Raw genomic sequence first — 16,663 nt, 5'->3', positions numbered from 1 at the left:
TGGAGGAGGAGGAGGAGAAGGAGGAGGAGGAGGAAGACATCCAGGAGGCAGCGGCCTCGGTTGTTGGTGGGGTGATCCACGAGGCCGTGGACAAAGTCATAGCCCTGAAGAAGGAAGAGGCAGGTACTCCAAGGTGGGACGTGAAGGTGTCAGGGCATTGGTGTCGTCCGACTTGGGACTAGGCGCTAATTTGTACCCTTCTCAATCAACTTCAGCTGCCATATACAAAATGCGAAATATTGCTTGGATGAGGTGCACAGATTTCTCCATCGGAAGAGGTCTGTTGCAGATTGAGGACTATATGAAAGTAAGTCTCACGTCCATTTCATTTCATTTATTGAATTTATAGGCCGCCCAATCCCGGAGGACTCCGGGCGGCTTACAGAAATGAAAAATATTAAAAAGGATTAAAACAATAAGATACAACAAGATTAAGAAGAAAATACAACATGCACCCAGTCAAAGGGGGGGCTGGACCTCAATCGAGAGGTCAACAGCCCCAGGCCTGCTGGAAAAGCCAGGTTTTGATAGCTTTACGGAAGGCCATGAGAGTGGGTAGGGTCCGGATCTCTGGGGGTAGCTCATTCCATAGGGCCGGAGCGGCAACAGAGAAGGCCCTACTCCGAGGCATCGCCAGCCGACATTGTCCAGTTGATGGCACCTGGAGAAGGTTCCACCACAAAACCGCGCTAGACTAAACCGCGCCCGACTAAACCGCATCACTGACATCATCAACAGGGCGACAACAGCGCGGAGACAGAAGCACGAGACAGAAGCACGCTGTAAACCCTAAACCTAAAATTAATCCCTAAACCTAAACCTAACCCCCCTAAACCTAATCCTAAACCTAACCCTTAACCTAACCCTAAACCTAACCCTAAACCTAACCCTTAACCTAACCCTAACCCTAACCCTAAACCTAACCCTAAACCTAACCCTTAACCTAACCCTAAACCTAATCCTAACCCTTAACATAACCCTAACCCTAACCCTAACCCTAACCCTAACCCTAACCCTTAACCTAACCCTAAAGCTAACCCTAAAGCTAACCCTAAACCTAACCCTTACTTTAAGTTGAATCGGCTTGCTTTCAAAGCGCTATTTAAAGCGCCCTTCTTTCTCCGCGCTGGCTGTTGTCGCCCTGTTGATGACGTCAGCGACGCGGTTTAATCGGGCGCGGCTTAGTCGAGCGCGGTTTTGACGGGTCACGCCTGGAGAAGGCCCATCCTGTGCGATCTTATCGGTCTTAGGGAGGTATGCGGCAGGAGACGGTCTCGTAGGTTCAAATGTCAAAGGAAATACTCCAAGTCATGGTTGTCCCAAAGGTGCTTTTCTTTTTTGGTCCAAGAGACGAGTGGACTTTCCGGTTTTTTCTTTCAAGATGTTTTGCTTCTCATCCGAGAAGCGTCTTCAACTCTGACTGGATGGTGGGGGAATGGAAGGGTTTATACGTCTTGCAGACAGCTGGTCATTTGCATCCTTTTACCGTGTTGTTGAGGCCATTCCACACTCATTTGCACCACTCAGGTGGCCTCCAAGTGGACTCAACGACTCGCTAAAAGGATGCAAATGACCAGCTATCAGCTGTCCTAACCTCCTCACTGTCCGACTCTGCTGCCAGCTCCGCTGGCTGCTGGCGAGCCACAACACTGATTTGCAGTATATTCATCCTTGCAGACATGGGAGCTTCATGAAAGTTGGCTGCACTGGAGCAATTATCTCAACAGCGAGGAACTCCAGTATAGCACCCGCTACTATTACCGAGTCCGCTGGAGCATCCCGACATGCAGGAAGCCCATCCCTCAAGCCACGGCCTGTGTCTATTTCGTCATTGAGATTTCCAAAATCAAACCCAGAGTGAGTATTTTGAGGTCCTCTTGGGAGACAATTAGCTATGGCACTTAGCGCTTAGACTTATGTACCGCTTCACAGTGCTTTTTACAGCCCTCTCTAAGCGGTTTACAGAGTCAGCCTCTTGCCCCCAAGAATAGGGGTCCTCATTTTACCCACCTCGGAAGGATGGAAGGCTGAGACAACCTTGAGCCTGGTGAGATTTGAACTGCCAAATTGCAGGCAGCCGGTGATCAGAGGAAGTAGCCTGCAGTAGTGCACTCTAACCACTGCACCACCTTAATGAAGCCCAATTGTGATGAAGTCATGTTAGGGATGCCTTCTAAAATCCATGAACTGTGGCTCCACCAAGACTATCCCCACCAACACCGACAGAGCAAGCTGCTAGGATAGAAACTGTGACCAAGCCCCATGCCCTTTTAGGACTGATGATATTACCTAGTTTGATGATGAGACGTCGGCAAGAAAACCAGCGTGCTTGGAGAGCACCAGGGATTCTCACAGTTCAACCACGAGCTACAAATATTCTCTTTGATCTGTTGTATCAATTGCTTCTCAGAATCTGATCATACGCCCAGAAGGGTTTAATTGATTTAAAACCTAGCATTTAGTGTCTGTTAGAGGTTTATGTATTTATTTATTTATTTATTAAATTTTGTATGCCGCCCACTCTCAAAAGAGACTCAGGGCGGCTTACAGTAAAAGGGAGGAGGGGTATCTATCTATCTATCTATCTATCTATCTATCTATCTATCTATCTATCTATCTATCTATCTCTCTATCTCTCTATCTCTCTATCTCTCTATCTCTCTATCTCTATATATCTATATATCTATATATCTATATCTATATCTATATATATTTAGAGTATATCTATATATATTTAGAGTATATCTATATCTATATATATATATATATATATATACTCTAAATATATATATATATATATATATATATATATATATATATATATAAGATTTTTACAACCCCTGGTAAGCCCCAATTATGGGAGGAAGCTCCCTTTATTTATTTATCAGCACAAATAACACACACACACACACACACACACACACACACACCCCTCCTCCCTTTTACTGTAAGCCGCCCTGAGTCTCTTTTGAGAGTGGGCGGCATACAAAATTTATATATATATTTAGAGTCACAACCCCTGGTAAGCCCCAATTATGGGAGGAAGCCAACTGCTTCCATCATCTGTCAATCGGCTCGTCACAAGAGTCCATCACGACAGAAACCCAATATTTTTACTGTTGCCTTTGTTATATATGTGTTTTTTATTTGTGCTGATATTTATTTTTTTATTTATCAGCACAAATAACACACACACACACACACATATACACACACACACATATACATATACATCATATATATATAAATCATCGGATCTCAATGGGGAGCTCGTTCCAGAGGGCCGGAGCTGCAACAGAGAAGGCCCTCCCCCGGGGTGTCGCCAGCCGACATTGGCTGGCAGATGGGATCCGGAGAAGGCCTAGTCTGTGCGATCTAATCGGTCTTTGGGAGGTAATTGGCAGGAGGCGGTCTCTCAGGTGGCCAGGTACGATGCCATGTAGGGCTTTAAAAGTAACGATTAGCACTTTGAAGCGTGTTCGGAGACCAATGGGCAGCCAGTGCAGCTCGCGGAGGATAGGTGTAAAGGGGGTGTACTTAGGTGCACCCACAATCGCTCGCGCGGCTGCATTCTGGACTAACTGAAGTCTTCGAACACTCTTCAAGGGCAGCCCCATGTAGAGGTTAAACTAGCTTAGGAAAAAGTGACTTACGACTGGTCCTTGCATTTATGTCCACTGTAACATTACGGTGGTCATGTTTGGGCGCTTGGCAACCAACAGGAAATTTATGAAATTTACAGCATCCTGCAATCATCTGAGGGACGCAGTGGCCATTCATAAAACTAACACTTGGTTTTCTACCCGATACAGATGCTGCCAGTTGAAGTATTCTTTGTGGTGGAAACCAATAAGCTCATTCACAGGTATGTTCACTGTTCTGTCCCCCTCCTCGGTCCAGTAACAAATGCCGAGACAAGCTTAACTGGAATTTCACAGCACTTTAATTAACAGGAAACATAAACCTCAGTGGCTGAAAGCCAAGCATAACAGACAGATAGGTCCTTGGCAGCAAACCAGTACAGATAAGCCTTGGCAGCAAGCCAACCTGCCAAGCTCAAAATGATGTTCTCCAACATTAACTCATGTGTTGACTTCTGCAAAAGGGGCGTGTGCACAAGCAGTCCTTTTATAGTCTGGAGATGAGCCTAATTACCACCAGCTGAGTGCAATTACCTCCTGTAATTGCGCAACTGTTCCTGACGCCTATTAGCTCTTTGGTGCTGGGCATCCAGGAACTCACTGCTGGCGTCAGGCTCACACTCCCTTGTCTCCTCCCCACTGGTCCTAGGCTCAGGCGCCTCCTGGTGGCCAACCAGCCACTCTGCGCCCTGCTCAGAGTCGGAACCCTCTCCAGGGTCCTCCACATCCTCCAGAACCGACTCATAGGGCCCCTCGCTGTCGGAGTCTGGTGGCAGCTCCAACGGCTCCTGCTGAGCCACAACAGTTCACACACCCCAATCAATTGGTTTATACATCTGGGTTCCCACTTTGTCATAAGAGCTATTTGTATTTTAAATAAAATGAAAATTGTGAGTGTAAAATACTCAAGGGCTGTTTTCTATTTACAGGCCAGGAAAAACTCGCTTTAAGGAGAAGTGGCTCAAAGATGTAATTGAAAGTAAGATTGTCATGATGGAGACTGTGGATTTTTAATTTTGCTGGTATGGTTAATAAATTAAAATCTCTATAGGTACCCTGCTTTTGTTTTATTTTTTTGGTAATAAAATTCAAGGGTTGCCGTAATCAAACTCTTTGTTTTGATCTCTTTGTGCCGTGCATGTCGATGAAATGCAGGAAGAAAAACTTTTAACCAAATAGTTTATGGAGATTCTCAGTCATCCAGGTCATGGTTGTCCCAAAGGTGATTTAAAAAAAAAAAAAAAGCAACTGGGCTTTGTTTTTCCTTGAAGATGCTTCGCTTCTCATCCAGGAATCTTCTTCAGTTCTGTCTGAATGGTGGAATATAAATCCTTCCATCCTACACTATTCAGTCAGAACTGAAGTGGCTTCTTGGATGAGAAGCGAAACGTCTTTAAGAAAAAACCAAGTCCAGTTGCCTGTTGAAAAAATATCTTTGGGTTTAACCAAATTAAAACACATGAACAGTTTTAAAACTCTTTGACATTTTCAGCAGAAGATGGGAGATATTACACAAATTTCTTTATCTATCTATCTATCTATCTATCTATCTATCTATCTATCTATCTATCTAATCTATCTATCTATCTAATCTATCTATCAATCTATCATCTATCTATCTATCTATCATCTATCTATCTATCATCTATCAATCTATCATCTATCAATCTATCATCTATCTATCTATCTATCTATCTATCTATCTATCTATCATCTATCTATCATCTATCTATCTATCTATCTATCTATCTATCTATCTATCTATCTATCTATCTATCTATCTATCTATCTATCTATCTATCTAATGTATGTTCCAGCATAACTTTGGAACTCACCTCAAAAAATAAAAACACAGCCACCTGTACTTAGGGAAGGCATTTTATTTTAAAAATACAATTTAGAAGTGGTGTACCATACTGTGCAAAAAAGTAATGTCCAGAATGCATTCAATAAAGGTGTCCTTGATACTGGGGTGTATTTACATTGGGATTTTTTCCTCTTCCTTGTTTCAAAATGTGGCTCCAGCTGTTTCTAAAGTTTAGGGTACACTCAAAATTAACAAAAGGGAACAGAAACTCAAAATCTCAATACACCGCAGTTGGTACATGGGCTTTGAATTCCAACCCACATATTTTATCTATAAAGGCATTTTGAAGGAACTAAAGGGTTAAAAAACATTCAGCTGGTTGTTCATCTCCTCTGCGTTGCTTTAAAAAAAAAAAGCTATTTACACCTAGTCGAGCAGGAAATGTATTTTACCGATCCTCAAAAGGCATTTTTGCTTGCAAAATGATGAAAGCCAGACTTAACACGGTATTAAATCTGCAAGAAATCTCAAAATGAAAAGAATATTTTGTGTTCCTATTTACAAGTAGCAGACATCCCACGTTTGACAGTCTAAGCCAGAAAACAAGATCATGATTTAAACATTGTTTTTCTCTGTTTTAATAATATTTGTGGGTCTGTTCAAGGCAGGAAGCTTATAAAGGCAACCATCAACATTAAAGCTATTTCTGATTTTTGGGTGCAGAGTTAGACCCAGGGTATGTCCTGGCCATTTTTCACAAAACACACTTGTCCTATAAGAGATCTTGTCCTATAAGAGATCTTATAAGAGTCCATTCAGGGCTTAATATGTTCTTCTTGTCGAAGTTGATAGAAAACAGTCTTCACTCAACCCCAATAAATGGAAATTTTTGCTCCAACTGATTTTTTTTTAAAGTGCTACTTTCTCAATGACAAAGGAGCAAGAATATTCTCAGTAGTTTCTTGGCATTGTGGTGGTACCGATTGGCCCGCTTTGGTTAATCTGACTTGGATTGCAAGTTGGAAAAACCCTGCAAATTAGTTCCAGGAGGCCTCACTAGACCAATCAGGGTTCTTAAGATGGATATCTATGGACTGTTTCCCCAAATTCCTGTAGCACAAAGCCATTTGTCAAGAATTTGACCCACCCATCTGCCTGTCAACACTAAGGAGGACATGTCTTTCATTTCTCATCTTTGCCCTTAGTTTTTCGGTAGACCATTTCCCGGAAGCTGGCTAGGATCTTGTTTTCTCTCTTTCGCCTTTCCTCCTGGTTGAAAGACGCCAGGGCCCTCTTCTCATCCGCGCTGTAGATCTGGTTCTCTTTCCGCAGACGCACCGCTTCCATTCGCCGATGCCTAAGGAGAGAGACGGTCACCATCAGTGAAATACCAACACTTAAGGCGTCAACCGGCAACAGAGAATTTTCATTACATTTCAGCCATTTCCCTTCCCTTCCACCCCTTTAACCAGCATTCAGGAACTGCAAGAATCCACCTAGAGGAGAGTTTCTCATCACATCTTTGAGATGTGTGTAGACTTCGAGTCCCAGAATTCCATAACTGGCTGGGGAATTCTGGGAGTTGAAGTCCACCTATCTGAAAGGTGCCAAGGTTGCGAAACACTGAGATAGAATAATAAGTAAAACTGGCAAGATTCATTTTTCTCGCAATGTACATATACCATGTTTCCCTGAAAATAAGACAAGGTCTTATTTTCTTTTGACCCCCGAAATAAGCGCTTGGCCTTATTTTCGAGGGGGTCTTATTATTTTTGAGGTGCAGGAGGCGGCGAGCGTGGTCTCCTCAAGGCTGCTACTGTGCTGCAATATTTTCAGGGAGGGCTTATTTTAGCGCATGTGCTCAAAAGCCCGATTGAGCTTATTATCCGGGGAGGTCTTATTTTCAGGGAAACAGGGTATACATCTGACCTAGATAGGTTGCTTCATGTATATGTATAGTTTTGTGTTGTGGCCCAGCAGGAGCCGTTGGAGCTGCAAACAGACTCCGATAGCGAGGGACCCTATGAGTCGGCTCTGGAAGATGTGGAGGACCCTGGACAGGGTTCAGAGTCCGAGCAGGGACCAGAGAGGCTGGTTGGCCACCAGAAGGCGCCTGAGGCCTGGAGCAGCAGTGAAAACCAAAGGGAGTTGGTCCCTGACGTCAGGCCCTGGAGCAGTGGGGAGGAGCTAAGGGAGTTGGTCTCGGACACCAGCCAGAGACGGGCAGATAAGCGCCAACAGCAACTATGGAGATACAGAAGATAATTGGGGCCAGGTGGTTGTGGTTAGGCTCCTCCCAAGAGAGTATATAAGAAGAGACTTTGGGAGGAGGCTTTTTGCAGGACTCAACTATTATACTAAAGCTGGAGAAGCTCTTGTATGTATATCTTATCTGTGGAAGTCTGGGTTGCTGCCAAAATCTTGTCGGTGTGTTAATTTACTGTGAATAAATTGTCTAGCAGTAATCTTGTGTTGCCGTGACTCACCGTACGGAGGGGGGTCAGAACAGTTTTGTATTTATTTTGTATTTTGTATTTATTATATAGTGTACATTGGAGGCGGAGGCAGCTTTGAGAGCTGTTTGCCACAAAATCTGATTTGTATGCCGATTAGAGTACATTCAACGTGACAATAAAGTTATTCTAAGTCTTAGAGCTTACAGCACAGATGCAGAGACTGAAATTCCCGGATGACGTATTACTGCCAAACCATCATTTTTGATTGTACAGAAACAAAGGCATTCAATAGAGGACAGCGTAATCATGATCAAGTGCAATTCAACACAATTCAGTTTTCTTCATTACAATCAGGAATAAAATACAAGCAAGAGCTGAGGTGGCGCAGTGGTTAGGGTGCAGTACTGCAGGCCACTTCAGCTGACTGTTATCTGCAGTTCGGCGGTTCTAATCTCACCGGCTCAAGGTTGACTCAGCCTTCCATCCTTCCGAGGTGGGTGAAATGAGAACCCAGACTGTGGGGGCGATATGCTGACTCTGTAAACCGCTTAGAGAGGGCTGAAAGCCCTATGAAGCGGTATATAAGTCTAACTGCTATTGCTATCTATTCTTTGTTCTGAGATTGCCTGGGTACCTTTAACTTGCTTACCTGCTGCCACTCATAACATAGCCGGATTTCTCAAACGAAGCGATTTCTTCACTGGTGAGGCCGATCTCGCCTCTGCGGGGGATCCGCTTGCCTGCCTTGACGTACTCGGCCATGGCGGCACCTTCACCGGGCAGCAAAGCATGTCCGTAGCTTTAGGAGGAGAAAGAGAATGCCAATGTAAACCACAGCAAATACAAAAGACACACACAGAGAAAGTAATACAGGTTGTTTCCCCCCAGCCTGGTGTTGCAGCTCGCCCCGGGTCTGGGATCCATATCTACAACCATCCTGCTCCCTCCTAGCTGGTTATCAGCCCTAGAGGGCAGCACTCACTTCAAAGGGCGGTCGTCTTGAGAAGCATGAGTGATGGGAGCTTCTGGGCCAATAAAATCCACGGCATCTGTGTTTTCTGCAATAAATAAGAGGTGGTGGTGGTGGTGGTGAAATTCATTAATAACCAATCATGATAAAGCCCCGTTTTACGAGAGGAAGCATAAAAATTACAAGCCAGCGACGACTGTGGAAATACCGTATTTTTTGGAGTATAAGACACACCTTTTTCCCCTAAAAAAAAAAGAGGCTGAAAATCTGGTGCATCTTATACACTGAATACAGCATTTTTTTTTGCCTCCTGAAACCCTGCCCCCTTCACCAAAATGGCCGTGCAGAGCCTTTAGAAAGCTTTCAGAGAGCTCCTGGGGGCTGGGGAGGGCAGAAATGAGCAATAAATGGGCCATTTTTTGCTCAACTTTGCCCCCCCCCACAGCCCCCAGCAGCACTCTATAAGCTTCCTAATGCCTTTTTGACAAAAAACGATGCTTTTTTGCTCGTTTTTGCCCCCCCACTGCCCCCCAGGAACACTCTATAAGCCTCCTAAGGGCTATTCATGCCCTTTTTTTGAAAAAAAAAAATGGTCCCGTTTTCGCAAAAAAACATGAAAAACCTTTTGGGAGGTTTACAGAGTGTAAAACCTTTAAAAAAAAATTGCCTCTTCAAAACCTTGGTGCGTCTTATACTCCGTTTTTTCACAATTACAACCTTTGCGGCATCCACAGGATCGTGCGATCAGAATTTAAGCGCTTGGCAACGGGTTCGTACTTATGACTGTTGCAGCGCCCCAGGGTCATGTGATCTACTTTGGCGACCTCCCGACAAGCAAAGTCAATGGGGAAGCCGGATTCTCTTAACAACGGGGTTACTAACAACTGCAGTGATTCACTTAACAGCTGTGGCAAGGAAAGTCGTAAAATGGGGGCCCAGACTCACTTAACAAATGTCTGACTTAACAACAAAAACTGTGGCCTCAATTGTGGTGGTGGGTCGAGGACTACCTGTACATCATTAATAAACAGGAATGATAAAGCCCATTTTACGAGACAAAAGCATAAAAAAATACAATCCAGACTCGGGGAAAAAGGATGTAAACACAACATCCTTAAAGCAGCATGTAATCTCTCAATGAAAGGAACTTGAGTTTTAAAACATTCTGAGATGAGGTGCATCTCTCTGAACCAAAGGGATGCACATTACTTGATCTTAGCTATCCCCCATCCTCAGTGGTAAGCACCTACTTGATCTCTCAATCCAGAGTTCGTCCCCATACAGAGTTTCCTCGTCAGAATCTTCACTGCTTGAGTCGCTAGAATCCTTCCTGCTCTTCTTACTCTTCTTTTTCTTGCTCTTTTTCCTAGTCATTAAAAGAGGTGAAGAACTTACTATAATGATATTTCGCTGCTGATAAAGCAATTCTAATGGGGGAACAAATGAAAACTGGTATATATAGGCAGCGACGCCTTGTTGAAAAATAAAGGAATAAGATCTCTGTTTGAAGGTATGAAATGCAAGGTTAACAATGAATAGAAGTATACTTTCTGGGGGGAAATAATGCTAATGTTAACTGAATATATATTGTAGAATGAAAATGAGGCCTTTAGTTATATTAGATGAAATATCTGAGACGGTAAATATTATTTGAAGATGCAGATGTTAAAACAACTGTAACCAAATGACATGCTGCATGTGATGATGGTTGGTTCCCCCCCCCCCTTCTTTTTTGGACTTTTTTGTCCTTTTTGGCTTCCCCCTCCTTCCCCCCCACCTTTTTTTTTTAAAAAAAAACCCCTAGCTTATTGTGGTGTTTATTAAATATACAACAGAGAGATATGGGATGTATAAACGTAGTAGGGATGCACCTGTGATCAAATGACATATTGTATGTGATGATGGGGTTCCCCCCCCTTTTTTTTCTTCTTCTCCTTTTCCCATTGTTGTCTATGTAATAAAAAATAAAAAATAAACATGCAAAAAAGAAAGAAAGAGGTAAAGGTGAAGGTTCCCCTCGCACACGTATGCTAGTCGTTCCTGACTCTGTCCTTAGGTAGTTGAGGGAAGAATGATATAACATTTTTAATACAGGAAGCATGCAGATTATTTTTAAAAGGGTTCTTACTTTCTATGCTTCTTTCGCTTCTTCTTGGCTCTTTTCTTCTCCTCCTCACCTGAAGTATTAAAGGGGGGGGGGGTGAGAAAGAAATCTTAAAACATGTTTCCAAGAGGGATAAAATATAGTGACGGGAGTAACCAGACTAAGGGAATGAATCAAAAAGATTCAGATGCAAATCTCTAATTTGATTTTGATTTGACTTTGATTTTTTTATTATTTGTATGCCACCCTTCTCCGGGAGGACTCAGGGCGGCGAACAATTCAAGGGGGAAAAAAAGGGGGAACATAAAAGACAAAATACAAATAATAAAAGTAGACAACAGTCGCACAACCATACATGTCGAGAGGGGAGGGAACTCATCACCCCCAGGCCTGCCGGCAAAGCCAGTTTTGACGGCTTTTCGGAAGGCCTGGAGAGAGGTGAGGGTCCGAATCCCTGCGGGGAGTTCATTCCAGAGGGCCGGAGCTGCCACAGAGAAGGCCCTCCCCCGGGTAGTAGCCAGGTGGCATTGGTTGGTAGATGGCACCCTGAGGAGGCCAACCCTGTGAGATCTAATGGGTCTATGGGAGGTAATTGGCAGCAAGCGGTCTCTCAAGTATCCATTACGAATCTTTAAGGATGATCTTAAATCAATCTTTTTCTTGGTTTGATAAAGCAGAGGAAGTTGTGAAGCAGTAATGCAGTTCCAGTAGTCAGCGAATCATATGGACATGCTGTGTAAGAAAATATGTGTTGGCTGGGGAATTCTGGGAGTTGAGGTCCACAAGTCTTAAAGTTGCTAAGGCTGAATGCTCCTGTTCCAGATACATATACTGTACTGTTGTGGCCCAGCAGGAGCCGTTGGAGCTGCCACCAGACTCCGACAGCGAGGGGCCCTATGAGTCGGCTCTGGAGGATGTGGAGGACCCTGGACAGGGTTCCGACTCCGAGCAGGGTGCAGAGAGGCTGGTTGGCCACCAGAAGGCGCCTGAGACTTGGACCAGTGGGGAGGAGACAAGGGAGAGTGATCCGGACGCCAGCAGTGAGTTGTTCCTGGATGCCTGGCACCGAAGAGCTAATAGGCATCAGGAACAGTTGCGCAAGTACAGGAGGTAATTGCACTCAGCTGGTGGTCATTAGGCTCCTCTCCAGACTATAAAAGGACTACTTGTGCACACGCCCCTCTTGGAGAAGTTAACGCAGGAATTAATGTCGGAGAACATTATTGTGAGCTTGGCAGGCTGGATTGCTGCCAAGCCTTATCTGTGCTGGATTGCTGCCCAAGCTTGTCTGTGCCGGTTTGCTGCCAAGGACCTGTCTGTCTGTTAATTAAATGCTGTAACTTATCTTTGGCTCGGAGTGTGTGTTGATGTGGGACGAGGGGGGGTCAGAACACTGTACCATCTGAGAAATTTTTTATATTTAATTCCCCATTAGTTTAATGATAAAATAAAGAATTGTTGGCATGATATATTGATTCTCTATTAAGTAAAATTTCTGAAAGTACAAGTGACATATTCTTTGAACCAAACAGAATGGTAAAAAGACACTTAAAGATTAAACTGAACCAAACTCATCATATTCCTTTTTCATTTCAGCAAAAATATGATTTTTTTCCTCCTGTATATAATCCAAAATCAAGGAAGAGCGTTATTCCCAAGTATCACGTAACTTGATACTTACGTGCTGCAGCCTTTTTCTTTTTCTTCTTCTTCTTCTTCCTTTTCTTCTCTTCCTCTAAAAAATATATTTAAAAAGTATCTGGTTTATAATCAGATAAACAATTCATTCTAATAGGCCGATGAAGATTCTTAAGTCATTCAGACAGAATTCTCTGGAAGTTGAATGCACTTATTTTTAATAAATAAATCCAATTACCAGGACTCAATTTCCAAAAAATTCATTCTAATAGGATTCCTCCTGAAATATGATCCACCTTTTGTCAGTTCCAGAGATGCAAGGAACAATTACAGGCAGCTCTCGACATACGACCACAATTGAGTCCAACATTTATGTCACTAAGCAAGACATTTAAGTGAGATTTGCCCCATTTTATGACTGTTTGCCACAGCTGCCAAGAGGATCACTGCAATCGTTACGTTAGTAACACCCTTGTTTGTTAAGTAAATCCAGCTTCCCCATTGATTTTGCTTGTTAAGTTGCAAAACAAGATCACATAACCATGGGACACTGCAACCGTCATAAATATGAACCAGTTGTAAAGCATCCGAATTTTGTTCCCTTAACTGTGGGGATGGTGCAACGGTCATAAGTGTGAAAAACACTTTTTCAATTCCATTGCAACTTTGGTCACTTAATGAACTACTGTATGTTGAGGACCCCCTTCTTTAAAAACAACCTTTATTTCACGGCAATATAGGGGAGCAAAATATAGGGGAGCAAAAAGCAGGAACGTCACATTCAAATCACATCTATAGTTTTCAGAGAACACACGCTTTTCCTGAGTTAAGAAGTAGCAATCTGGATGTCAGGCCTGCAGTTATATTCCTTTTAGGATCTTTGGCCTGCCACACACACTATTATTTTACTATGCTGTTTCATTAGTGGGGAATTGGGAGGGGGAATAATAAGGAGAATGTGTTGTCAAAATAAAATTCCTTTCTAGAAGCCAAGATCATCCTCTGTCTCTGCACCTGACCGGAACAAGATGGGTGGAACTGCCAGCGTGGCAGTGGAAGATTGGACCATGTAATGGACTTGTGGGTGTGGGGACAAGATCATGAACTTTCAACTGGGTGGAAAACCCAGGAAGCTTTCAGATTCGGGTTTTCCACAGATGTGCCAACATGTCTCTCTTAATAAATTGGAACTTAAGAGCAATGCTTTGCCTTGGACTCTGATTTAATTTTGGATGATATTTGGAACGCTGACACTGGAATTATTCTGGACAATTTCAGAAATGCGATTTACAACTGAAAGTAGAATGAGTTCCCCACAGATACTACTGATGTAGTCAAACACATCAGTTTACCTTCTGAACTAGACTCAGAGGTGCTGCTCTTTTTAGATGATCCATCTTCGTCTTCTGCGGGTGTGTGTTCATCAGAGCTAGATTTAAAATCAGAATATCATTTTAAAGTTCTATCAACTATAGTGCCCAAGGGGAAATACAAATGTAACTTAAATTAAATGCAAGTTTTACTCTGGCTCAGGAAGTTTTGGTGAGAGTCCCCAGATTTCAGGTGCTCCTAGTTCGCCTATTCGTTCTCTCTCATTTAGTCGCCTGTAAAAAATAATATATATTTTTTAATAGTCAGAACTGCAGGAAAATGATATCATCTTCACCTCAAACCAAAATGTTAACGCACAAATAGAAAGGTGGTGGACAAAGCCCTCCAATTTTCAAGAAAAGGACTGCAAATCCTCCCCCAATTATCCCCCAGGGGCTGATTAGCATTCTGAAAGCCTTCTGCCCAGCTTTCAATTAACTTTTAACACTGAATTTTAATCAATAAATTAAATCAGGAGGAGGGTGTTCTTAAATTTTATACCCTATCTCTGAGGTTTAATATTTTATTTGTTCACTGTCCATACTCCCTATGTAGGGAGATGGGCAAATTTAACATTTAATAAAACAATAAAACATAAAATAAATAAAACCCCAAACACACTAAAATATATATATTTAAAAATCTGCCACTTTATTAATCAATGGACTCCAACAATACATTACATACAAAAGAGTTACAAAGGATCACAAAATCCTTTGTTGCAGTAACATATGTTGCTGCATCTTTGGATCAATATTGCTCCCCCGCCATAAACGGATCGATCACCCTTCACCTCCAGCAGCTAGGAAAGACCTCATGCCCAATAATAATAATAATAATAATAATAATAATAATAATATTATTGAAAGAGGAAAATATTTGCAACTACGGGGCTCTGGATGGTCTCTAAGCTTGAGTGTTTTCTGGCAAGACTTTTCATTACGCAACAACAAACTGGTGGGAACATCAGCCTGAAAAAGTCACCGAAAATCAGATGGTCAAGATCTTGTGGGATTTCCGTATACAAACGGACAAAATACTGGCGCATAATACACCAGACATCACACTGGTTGAGAAAAATAAGGTCACAATCATAGACATCGCAATACCAGGTGATAGCAGGGTCGCCGAGAAGGAACATGAAAAAATCGCAAGATACCAGGACTTAAAAATCGAAATTCAGCAGTGATAATTCCAGTGGTAATTGGCACACTGGGTGCTATTCCAAAAGCACTGGAATTACATTTAAAACAGTTAAAAATTGACAAAATCACCATCAGTCAAATGCAAAAAGCCGCACTGCTTGGATCTGCACGCATATTACGAAAATACGTTACGACGTCCTAGGCCCCTGGGTGGGGCCCGACTAGTAACCAATGCCAAATCCGGCGAAACAACTGGCCACTGTGATACAATTGTATAATAATATTGAAAGAGGAAAATATTTGCAGCTACGGGGTTCTGGATGGTCTCTGAGCTTGAGTGTTTTCTGGCAGACTTTTCATTACCCAACTAGGCAACGTCATCAGTGCTAGTAGAGAGCGGGTTGGCTCTCTGTTTATATATATTAATTAATCAGAGCAAGGATATAAACAGCAAGCAAGCCCACTCCCTTCTAACACTGATGATGTTACTTAGTTTGGTAATGAAACAAGCTCAGAGAGCACCAAGGACCCCCTCAATATTATTATTAACCCCCTTCATTGTTGTGGGGTAATAGTAATAACAGTAAAATAAAGTAACGAAGTAATATTAAAGTATAACAACAACAACAATGTAGAAGTAGTAGCAATAGTGGTAACAGTAGCAATAAATATTACTATTACTATTATTAGTACTATCATTAGTACAATCTTTATTATTATCATTATTATTGTTGTTATTACTATTACCCCACAAAATGAGGGTGACCACGGATGGGGTTAATAATATTGTGGGGTCCTTGGTGCTTATTATAATTGTTAGTATTATTTACTATTACTATTAGTAGTAGTAAGAATAGTAATAGTAAATAGCGATAGTAAACAATAGCAATAGTAACAACCAGATATAACACAAGAGGACCCAAAACTCAAAGCCGACATATGGCTGACAGCGAGAGCAGCCATAAACAAAAACAACCGCGGTTTTTCAACCCTCGGAGCCGAGCCCGATCGCCCGGCGGGCAGCCACTCGCCTCTGCCGCAGCGACTCCTCCTGCTCCTTGCCGTAGTGCTCCGGGTCATGCCGGTAACCGAAGTGATGCGGGCGCCGGAATCCGCTGTGCTCCCGAGAGCGAGACCGGCGGCTGCGGCTGTGCCTGGACGGAGAGGGGCTGGCCGAGCCGTTTTCTCGTGCCCGTCGGGGCCCCGGGGAGTCCAGGGGGCTCCGCGAACGAGACACGGGCCCCATGGCTGCTGAGGCGACCAGGCCTCGGCGGCTTCTCTAGGCCACAACATCGCGACTTCCGGTTTTATGACGTCACATCCTGAAAGCGCCATACTACGCCGCCTCCGCCCTCCGATTTTCTTTTAGGAAGAGTCACTTCTGGCCCTAGAGGCACGAAAGGACAAGAGGTGCGCGCAGACTTCACTCCTGGCACCGCTTAAAATCCGATGCTCGGGATCCGGCTAGTTAGTGCTAAGCGCTATGGTGCAATCTTTCTGAGAGAGACCCGGTTTACTCATCCTGTAGCCT

The 16,663-nt window shown here is 43.1% G+C and overlaps 2 protein-coding genes across 2 annotated transcripts; one reads left to right on the top strand and one right to left on the bottom strand.

Annotated features, from left to right (window-relative positions):
- Nucleotides 1-301: 301 nt before the first annotated feature.
- Nucleotides 302-4,655, top strand: AKAP14 (A-kinase anchoring protein 14). Its single transcript, XM_032228549.1, has 4 exons — nucleotides 302-307; nucleotides 1,678-1,857; nucleotides 3,813-3,865; nucleotides 4,571-4,655. The coding sequence occupies exons 1-4, from the start codon at nucleotides 302-304 to the stop codon at nucleotides 4,653-4,655; spliced, it is 324 nt and encodes a 107-aa protein (XP_032084440.1).
- Nucleotides 4,656-5,501: 846 nt separating this feature from the next.
- On the bottom strand, nucleotides 5,502-16,432 carry NKAP (NFKB activating protein). The gene is given in 10 exon segments (XM_032228295.1): nucleotides 5,502-6,805; nucleotides 8,554-8,703; nucleotides 8,887-8,962; nucleotides 10,125-10,240; nucleotides 11,003-11,051; nucleotides 11,836-11,885; nucleotides 12,644-12,713; nucleotides 13,969-14,045; nucleotides 14,140-14,220; nucleotides 16,164-16,432. Coding segments are annotated over 10 exon segments (1,059 nt in total). The 5' UTR covers nucleotides 16,379-16,432; the 3' UTR covers nucleotides 5,502-6,630.
- Nucleotides 16,433-16,663: the final 231 nt, after the last annotated feature.

This window comes from Thamnophis elegans, chromosome 12 (assembly GCF_009769535.1).
Source record: "Thamnophis elegans isolate rThaEle1 chromosome 12, rThaEle1.pri, whole genome shotgun sequence".
NCBI lineage: Eukaryota > Metazoa > Chordata > Lepidosauria > Squamata > Colubridae > Thamnophis > Thamnophis elegans.
Note: the sequence above shows the minus strand (reverse complement) of the source record. Positions and strands in the feature narration are given on the sequence as shown.

What these genes read in the sequence shown, in the direction of transcription:
- AKAP14 (XM_032228549.1), top strand. An exon ending in TTTCCAAAATCAAACCCAGA is followed by an intron (nt 1,858 to 3,812) that starts GTGAGTATTTTG and finishes TACCCGATACAG; the next exon opens with ATGCTGCCAGTTGAAGTATT. An exon ending in ACCAATAAGCTCATTCACAG is followed by an intron (nt 3,866 to 4,570) that starts GTATGTTCACTG and finishes TTCTATTTACAG; the next exon opens with GCCAGGAAAAACTCGCTTTA.